Source organism: Alosa alosa, chromosome 20 (assembly GCF_017589495.1).
Source record: "Alosa alosa isolate M-15738 ecotype Scorff River chromosome 20, AALO_Geno_1.1, whole genome shotgun sequence".
Lineage (NCBI taxonomy): Eukaryota > Metazoa > Chordata > Actinopteri > Clupeiformes > Clupeidae > Alosa > Alosa alosa.
Window position 1 is genome coordinate 26,993,724 of NC_063208.1, and position 9,723 is coordinate 27,003,446.

Here is a 9,723-nt window from a genome sequence, read left to right on the forward strand (position 1 = left end):
AGTTTTGATTATGACCAGCATATTTGTGAAATAACATATAGCGATCGCCTTGTGGGCAAGCTCAGCTATGTCAGACAGTGCTCACCAAGTCAGTGCACTTCTGTGCCACTGTGTAGAGGATCAGGCCAGTCAAACCCAAGTCATTTACACTTTGTTAGTATACAGCAAGGGTGTTAAAAAGGACTGTTTGTGCAGTCAGTGCATTACCTTAATTCTTCTTCCTGTCTCTGCCATCTTGCGAGAAGAAGTCTTTCAAAGTTGATTACCGAAAGCCCAAAAACGACTAGTATTGCACAAACAGTGCACCGAAGGCTATCGCTTTATGCCATTTCATTTGTACAGTATATTCGATGTAAATGCATCTTCCAGTTTTACTGAAAACTACTCCAAGTCAGGTTGTTTTTGTCCCTAACAAATGTTTACACTTGTTATCTTCCAAAAATGGGATGATGACGAGTAAGAACATCCTAGGTTGTGCTGAGGCTGGAGTTGTCCTTCAAGCTGTTCTCACTAACTCATAGGGGTAAATCATGTACTGTTAATAGATACAGTATGATTTAAACTGTAGGTTTTATTTGTACTGTACTGAGAGTAGGTATTTGTAAAATGACTGTGTTTGGCATTCTTGACAAGTCTGTCTGATTTGTGTTATTGTGTGTGTGTGTGTGTTCTCCTCTCAGGAGGTTAAGTCAGAGACCCACCGCTCAGGAGCTCGAGCAGAGGAACATTCTGCCTGGTGAGAATCTCTTCTCTTCTCTTCTCTTCTCTTCTCTTCTCTCTCTCTCACCCCCCTCTCTTGCTCTGTAAATATCCCTTCCTCATTCCCTTCCATCTGCAACTCACTTTCTGATAATGTCTTTACAGGGCACTTATCTCCCTCTCTTCTGTCACAAAATGTCCCTCACCTGTGCATTCCTAGGCAACCACTAAATCACTGTTGAGGAGGGATCCGATGTTCATAAAGACACTAGTGCCCCCTTGTGGCCAAGCCATCTCAAACTTTACTCTCAGAACAAACAGTTGCTTCAAGGAAGATAATGTTTCACACCAATTCATACCTGCCAACAATACCTTTCTCCCGTGTTTCAAGGTCATCTCCAGACGCGCTCCCGATGTGTTATTTCCCCCAGAAAACTCCCGTAATTCACCACGGGTCTTTGTTTATGACCATCAAACTTCATTATAAACTCACGGATCCATTCATTTTGTCTGTTAGTCTGACAATTCCCAGGTTGCCAGATAGTGTATGAAATACCTACACATACAAATTACTTTCCTCATGCAATTTCAAGCCTTTTGCCAAAAAACCTGACAGCAAAGTTTGTGTTGTTTACTTACTACTTTTATTTGTTACACAATATGTGTTGAAAATAACACAACTTGTGTTGTTTTTTAACACATCTCTGTGCTCAGATAGGGACAACACATTTGTTTTAAATGTGCAGGCTACCAGGCAGCAGGTGGGTTGTGAGCTAAAAGCAATGATCGGAATACAGTGTTGCAAGGAGTGTAGGCTGCAGTATGAAACACAGATCATGATGCAGGGATTGCCTTTGTTGTTTTATTGATGCTTGCTGTGTGAACTGCTAGAGTAGCCAATCAAGAACAAGTTGGTTGATAGCAGTGGATTAAGTTAACACCCGTATGGGTTATGTAATCTCCCATAGTTTGAAAGCTAAATGCCGGCAGGAATGCCCAGGCATAGTTAAAACATATATGTATTTCTACAAACATGTTCTAAGGCCTCCTGTTCCTCTTGGGAGGAAAACTAACTGAGAAACTGAAACAAAGTAGTGCAGAAGAGAACACCAAACAGACTCGTTACGAGCTCCTAATATGGATGTTTACCACCACAACATCAACTCTCTCTTTTTTCTAGTTCAAGTTTGAGGGTTTTATTTGTTCCTTTCTTTCAGTACTCTCTCTCTCTGTCTCTCTCTCTTTCTCTCTCTGTGTCTGTCTGTCTGTCTTTCTCTCCTCTCTCCCGTTGCATTCATTCTTACACACACACACACACACACCTTTTGATTTTGATCCTCTCCCTCTCTCTTCTTTCACAAACGTTATACTGTATAGTGCCTCTCTCTCTCTCCCTCGGTCCTGATGAGATGTTCTGTCTTTTTCTGTCTTGCAGCCATGAATGATGAGGAGCGGCGGCTGGAGAGGAGTGAGATCAAACGCAGACTCACCAGAAAGGTAGCACACACACACACACACACACACACACACACACACATACACACACATACACACACACATTCTAACACACACATACACACACACATTCTAACACACACACACACACACACACACACACACACACACATTCTAACACACGCACACACACACACACACACACATTCTAACACACACACACACACACATTCTAATCATCTCACAAAGCAAAGACATTGTTTGATGTGATGTGTAAAAGGTTAGCAGTTAGCACATAAATATGGATTTGGAAAACACTGATTAAACAGCCTCCTGTTAGTTTTCTGAAGAGAGTTGTTTTTCTACTCTAAGGCTGTAAATACACTTGCTTAGGTATGAATGTATCTAATGTGTGTTTGTGCGCATCACACAGCTGTCCCAGAGGCCAACTGTCGCCGAGCTGCAGGCCAGGAAGATCCTGCGCTTCAACGAGTACGTGGAGTGTACAGACGCCCACGATTACGACCGGCGCGCGGACAAACCCTGGACCAAACTCACCCCCGCAGACAAGGTCTCCTTTCCACCCAAGCACATCGACACTCCTAATATTGAATCTTTTTCCCCCATATGCTGCCTTGTTTACTGTGCAACAGCTAGAGATGAACTCTGATATGGAGAAAGAAGGGACACTTAGTGTAAGGTGTCTTGTGTCATTCTTTTGACAGTGTTCTAACATAAGTGGAGTATTTGGCTGCATTCTCAAGTCTGTATTCTCAAGCTGTGTAATAACCCTGAATCTGAATCAGACTATCTGAGTCATGTCTGAGTCAGAGTATCTGATCTGATTCTGATGATGATGATGATGATGATGATGGTGTGTTTCTGTGTCCAGGCTGCCATCAGGAAAGAGCTCAATGACTTCAAGAGCACAGAGATGGAGGTTCATGAGGAGAGCAGGATCTACACAAGGTACACACACACACACACACACACACACACACACAGTGACCTATAAACAAAGACCCAAGCTCCTATACACATACACACTTACTCTACATATACATACATGCGCACACATGCATGATGGATAACGATGGACTTCTCTGAATGTTTAGGTTCCATCGGCCATAAAGTGTAATACAGCGTCACTGGAGGGTCCAGAGGCATCCAGCCTCTTCACCCATAACCCCTGCACCCCGGACCCACCGCCTCAAAGCCCTCTGGGATACGAGGGTCCTCCAACCTCCCTGCCCACCTAACTAGACAAGGACTGTAGAAGACGACGAGTGGGACTGGGGACAAACCTGAAGGGGTACACTGCCCACCTCACATGGGTCATTCGTAAGGAGTGGACTGCCGTCCCAGCCAGGGTACAACCAGTGACCTCATGGTTACTTAACTGGCCATGGCCAATACAAGCATGTGATCAGAGGGCCAAGGGCAGGAAGCACATAGCAGAGTGGAGTGGAATTCTGGGAAGTTGAGTCCATTGTTGTGCCCATTACTGTGATACTGTTGTGGCAAGTCAGCCCTATTTCTTATGCAAGACTACACCATTCAAGTGGCCTTGGTCTGTTTTTCGATGACATTTAATGATAATTTGCAGTCGTTTTTACTGAGGAATCTGGAATACCTGTGAATATGTTGAAAGCGATGATGATTTGCTGGTCTACTGACGATGTCAGTAAGGAGTCATGTCAATGAGAATGTGATACAAGCTATGTGACTGTGTGTGTGTGTGTAAGAGTGGTTGTGTGTGTGTGTGTGTGTAAGAGTGTTTGTGTGTGTGTGTGTATGTGTAACAGTGTGTGTGTGTGTGTGTGTGTTTGAGAGAGCGAGAGACTGTGTTGCGCATTTACTGCATCTCTGCCTTATATGTTGTCTGACACGGTATCCACCCGGTCCCTGTTACTGGCTATCAGACACACACATACTGAACTGGATAGCAGCTTTAGATTAGAGAGCAGCAGTACTACATCATCAGTGGTATAGCACTACACACGCAACCCAATACTAGCCCCCAGCAGTCAGGCACTAGAGTTCGGAGCAAGCTCTCACACAGGGCACTGAAATGGTTCTAGAGTCACGGTACTGTACTGGTACTATTTGTTAAGAAGGGGGTTCTAGACCTGTTCTAGGTCAGTTCCTCTGATGGCCTAGCCTCTGACACCTCCAAATACATTACATACGACTTTCATTACTGACCAGCGTCTCCGATCACACAGGTTTTCTGCAGCCGGATCGGGGCCGGGTCAGTACCAGATGAGGGCCAGATGCAGGTGGCCTCTGGGGTCTGCGAACCCACGTTTTTTTTTTATCAAAAGTCTTTTTCTTGCCTATCACATGACTCGCAATCAGGTGCTCCTGATGAGCTGGGCCACTTGGGAACTGAGATTGTCAATTGTAAAGGGGGTGGGGGAGGTGGTGGTGGTTTAGTAAGGCCACAGGTTAGCATTAAAGACACTAAGGCTCCATCCCATTACGTAGATTCATAACCTTGCACCCTCAAACTGTGCTTTGGGGTATCACACATGACGTGTTGTCAGAGGCAGGGCAGTAATAACGTCCCATTCGTGGTTTATTCTTTCACCCCTTTAACTCCTTATACACTTACACCCTTGTTCACCCCTCTAATACTTACGGTATTAATAATTACGGTTCCTTGACCCTTCAAAGTGCACTTTGAAGGGTGCAAGGCTGCAAGGACATGTAATGGGATGCTGCTTCTGCCTCTCACCACTGACAGGAAACAAACTCCTCAAGGCATTTGTTTTTTTTTAACTGGTTGATGGTACTGCGTGTTAACCGGTAGTAAGGTCCTCACAATGTCCAGTTTTGTTTTAAATGTAATTAAAATGTTTCAGTATGTTGTTTTATAAGCACAAATATTGACCATATTGATACGGTAATACAGTAACTGCAATATGACAGACTGGTTTAAAAAAAAAAAAAAAGATTTATTTTAATGTTGTATAGTTTTTTACATAAAGAAATATGTTTCAACTACTAATGAATGGTCAATCCACAACTGAATTAAAAGTTTCAAAGACTTCATTTGTATGTGTTTTCATTTTAGTGCACAGACTTTTAAAAGTTTCAAAGACTTTTCAATTGCGTGTGTCTCCATTTTAGTGCAGACTTTTAGTCACAACTTTGTAATTAGTCGTTGAGTAAACATCAACAAAGAAACATTAAATGATGTTTGATTAGGATACTTTAAACACTCTTTAAATACTTGTTTGTTCATTTATTGTTGCAACCACAGGGCTAACTGAACCAATACACTGCTTTGCATTCTTCTACATTCTTATAAGAATGTGAGGTCTTTAGAAACAAAGCATTAAACATTTTCAGTGCATTGTATCTGGGTCCCCAAATGTTAGTCAATATCTCACATCCCGTGTCTGCAGGGCCAATCACCGCTTGTTCATACAGTTGCAAGGCAGCTTGCTGCACTTCTCCTGTTCACCAGCAGGGGGTAATATTGACTAACAACATTAAATAGTCATCACCCGCTCTTTTAATTGACCTGGTTACTTTCTCCTCTCTATCAGTGGATGGATGAGGTGGTAGAGTTGCAGTTAGCAACATCTCGCTGGTCTGGCGCTCTGTCACCACTGTGCAATGATATCATGCCGAGGATGATGAGGGCAGAGTCTCTTTGCTGTGACAGGTTTGCAATGATGGAAGACTCTAATCGCCTCTCCTCCTGTCCTCTTCAGTACACATCTCCAGTAATGATACCTGCCATCCACACAGACAGAGAGAGAGAGAGGGGGGAGTGGGGCGGAGCCAGATTTATATCTACCTATGGCATCTGCCAGTGCCTATTTATCTAATCATGCACAAACCAGTATTGCGTCTGTGTTGAATCACATCATGTAGGCTAAATTTTCTACCTGCCTATTCTACCTACCTGCCACATTTTCAAGGTCATTTAAGTGTTAATTTTAGGCCTACTTTTGTAGTAGCATTTAATGATAATACTGTTTTAAGTATGAAACATTGGTCGTAGTGTTATCCAATTGCATGCCGTTCTGCATTCATTCAATTCAATGCATTCTTGGTGCCACCCCTTGAGTTGGGCCATTTTCATTAGTCATGGCCAGACCCTTAATCTTTCGGATTTGGGTCTGGAATCTCCAGGCTAGTATGGTATGCTAGTGGTGTCCCATTTCCAAGGGGATTATTCTCACCCCTATGTCTCTTGTTCGAGGGACAAGGGGTAGGGGTAGGGGAAGAATGAGAAATGGGACAGGGTCTAAAACTGAGAAATGGGATTTAATTGGCCTTAGGGTCTGTAGCATGATGAATGTAATGTTATGCTTTCATAGACCCTACCTCATTAGATAGATTAACCAACAAACCAACAAACCATTTTTAAAGACCTTAGACAATAGTTTAGATTAAGGTAAATCTTTCATTGGGGTTTATTTCATTCCTGTTTTATAAAAGAATATGTTAAGTATTTAGTTGAGAAGTGTTTGCTGATTTGTATTTGATTTTGGAGGACATTGTTAAGCTCTTTGCCAGCTCAAAAAAAAAAGGTCAAATTATTTGAACAGCTACAGAAATAGACGGCCATAGATATTGTTCTCTAGTTCGCCCATCAGTATGATTGCTATGCTCAGTGTATAAGCGAAGCGCGTGTTTGACATGGTAGCTGGCCGTGGTCCTGGAATGCCTGGCGTGGAGATTGTGATGGAGTGATAGCCGCTTGCACCCCCTGTGTAAGGAGGATGAGTACCTGGGCTATCAGTGAAATGGAGTAGGGGGAGGAGGAGGGATATTTTTGCGAACACCGGGGCGTGTGACGTATAGATAAGGAGGCCGGCCTAAATATCCTGCTGGCGGAAGACAGGTGAGTTCATTGCTGTCAATCATCAAGCTCCTCTCTGTTTTTTAGAATAAAATAGAATAGAATAGAATATCTTTATAGGATATCTTAATGTCCCCATGGGGGAATTTGTCCTGGACATAGCACAGCATAAATGATAGATAACTTAGATAATTAACTTTAATATGTGTGTTTATTTGTATTTGCATTTTTTTTAAAAAAATACCAAGAAATTTGATGTGATAGTCTTTGTCCTTTGTCCTTCAATTGTCGAGCATAGTGTCTGGTTAATGCTTTTCCAAATGTATTTGTGCTCATTTAACATTGTGAGCCTGTTTCTGTTTATCTGGATGTTTTGCCTCAATTAATCAGTGCCCCACTACGGCCACCCTAGTCAAAACGTCTGGAATGGCCACTGCGGGAGAGGAAGGATGGAGATGGGGGTCTGAAGAGGTGAAGAGATTGTGTTGTGCTAACATCATGACTCATCAGTGAGGGACTGGGAGCCTATATGTATCATCAGTCTTTTTCACTTAGGACATGGAGGAGTCTGTCATGCACTGTCAACACAGATGCATTAGAGAGTGTTGAACTCGTATGTTTTGTGTATGGAAAACCCTAAAATGCAAAAAGAAACGAACCACAAGGGGAATTTGTTTTGTTTGGATAAGAAAAGGTTCAGAAAATTATCTAAATCATTTTTTTAAACCAATAGTGTTTTGGTAATTATGTATTTTTGGTGCCTAAATATTCATATACCCAGTTGTTAAACACTTACATTTGCTGTTTTTGCACTGCTAGACTGTTTAAAATTATTCCAGTGATGTCCATACAATATCCATATTAAGGATGTCTACATCACAATGATGCCAGGGGCACAAAATGGCGCCTAGTTTCTCAGCAGAACCAATTTCCACTAGCTGATGCAAACTATTCCTGTGCAATTCTGTGCGGTTTGGTCATGTCCCAAATTAAAACTAAACGATATCAAGGATTCCCAGACCACAAAGGACATAGGGTGGTCATCAGCAGTCCAGAGGAGTTCATGAACACAAAATGGCTTCTGATGTGTAGGCGTCGTCCTGGTTAGAGGCATTGGCAGCCCTGAATTTTAAGTTGAAAATTTAGAATAATTTCTGAAATAAATGCAAATGAACCCATGTTGTTTGATCAGAATATGAAATAAAATGTCTAAAACTGAAGAACTAAAAGAAAAATGGCATGCTGATGAATCTAAATTAGGTCCTCAATCTAAAATCTAAATTAGTTCCTTTTTTAGGAATAATACTATAGTCACCTGTCCTTCCAAGTTTTTTCTAAATTCTTAAACGCTAACCGTGATTCTTATAGCACAATTTCTAAAACTATTCATTTGTATAGCAAAACCACTCACTGAGTTTGCAAAACTAAACGTACAAACACTGCACGGCACTCTTTTTGCATAACTGTAAACACAACTCACTGCTTTACACTCAATTTCCAAATGATCAACACACTCCTAGCAAAACTATACACATCTATGCCTATTATTTACACTATTTTGCAAACTGTCTGACACACTGTCACATCAGGAAAATTGTTTTAGATAATTAAGCAGTGTAAACAAGCCACAGCTGTCAGTGTGGAGTACAATGGATGGAGCAGGAAGAGTGAAAAGAGTGAGAATTAGAGGAGGCCTAGGAAGAGGACGTGGAGGTGAAGAAGTAGTAGGAAGAGGAGGAGGAAGAGGACGCAGAGGTGAAGAAGCGAGAGGACGACAAGGACAAGGTGAAGTTAGAGGAAGAGGACAAGGAGGAGCAAGAGGAGGACGAGGAGGGGGAAGAAGAAGGGTAAGAAGAGTAAGAAATAGCCCTTTTACAGGCAAACAAATCAGTCTACATGTGGATATTGACTTGTCAGGCCTGGATACGGCATTCCAGATATTTTCCCCGGTGCCTTGAGGACATTGCATGTGATGTAGACGAAATTTTTGAGAGACGACACAATGTAGACTGATTTTTTTTTTTTCAGTGAAATTGCTATTTTGTGTTTTGACTTGGAAAAACACACTTGTGTTTGTTTTGATGTGTGTAAATAAACACCAATACTTGAAGTTTAGATCCCTGTATGTTTACTATGAATTATGACAAAAGTATGACATCAAACTGACATAGCCTACCTTGTGCACAGAGAAAGCAAAAGCCAGATGTATATTTTATTCATACTATCAGTGTGTAGTTGGCACATTGTGTGCTTACTATTGTGATGGCTTGTGTTTACTGTTTGATACGAAAACACCATTTTTACGAAGGTGTGAAGAGTTAAGCAAGGTTTTCCTATTTGTGTGTAGAGTTTTGGTAAAATAGCCAATAGTTACAAAAAATGTGCTTAAGCAATTAAAAAAAAACTGTAATAGGCTAGTGTTCACAAAAATCACCTAATTAATGATGCTTTTAGGCTTCTGCATAAAAAGGGGACCTGTTGTATCCAGTTCCTTTGTCACAAAGGGTAAGAGGAGAGATGTTTGACTCATAGTTCATAATGCAATCAAGAAGTTTTCACGGTCATGGTGAAAATAAGCGATTTATTTCAACATAGCATATTCGCCCCATAGGGTTACACTGTAGAGTCATCAGACGATGGCATCCAACATGGCAAGAGTTGGCCAAACTCTCTCTATATACGGCTCTGGTGGTAATAAGAGACTCAGTGATGCTGCACCAATTAGCTTCCAAAATAACCAATGGAACTGG

The 9,723-nt window shown here is 41.7% G+C and overlaps 1 protein-coding gene across 9 annotated transcripts in view; it reads left to right on the forward strand.

Annotated features, from left to right (window-relative positions):
- The window catches only part of phactr4a (phosphatase and actin regulator 4a), a 49,399-nt gene extending 44,191 nt beyond the window's left edge, over window positions 1–5,208 (forward strand). For all 9 annotated transcript variants that reach the window (XM_048229269.1, XM_048229272.1, XM_048229270.1 and 6 more), the window contains 5 exons: window positions 681–736; window positions 2,135–2,196; window positions 2,588–2,725; window positions 3,047–3,123; window positions 3,270–5,208. In XM_048229269.1, the coding sequence (XP_048085226.1) occupies window positions 681–736; window positions 2,135–2,196; window positions 2,588–2,725; window positions 3,047–3,123; window positions 3,270–3,285 (349 nt within the window). In that variant the 3' untranslated portion in view covers window positions 3,286–5,208. The remainder of the gene's footprint in view (window positions 1–680; window positions 737–2,134; window positions 2,197–2,587; window positions 2,726–3,046; window positions 3,124–3,269) is intronic.
- The last annotated feature ends 4,515 nt before the right edge of the window (window positions 5,209–9,723 follow it).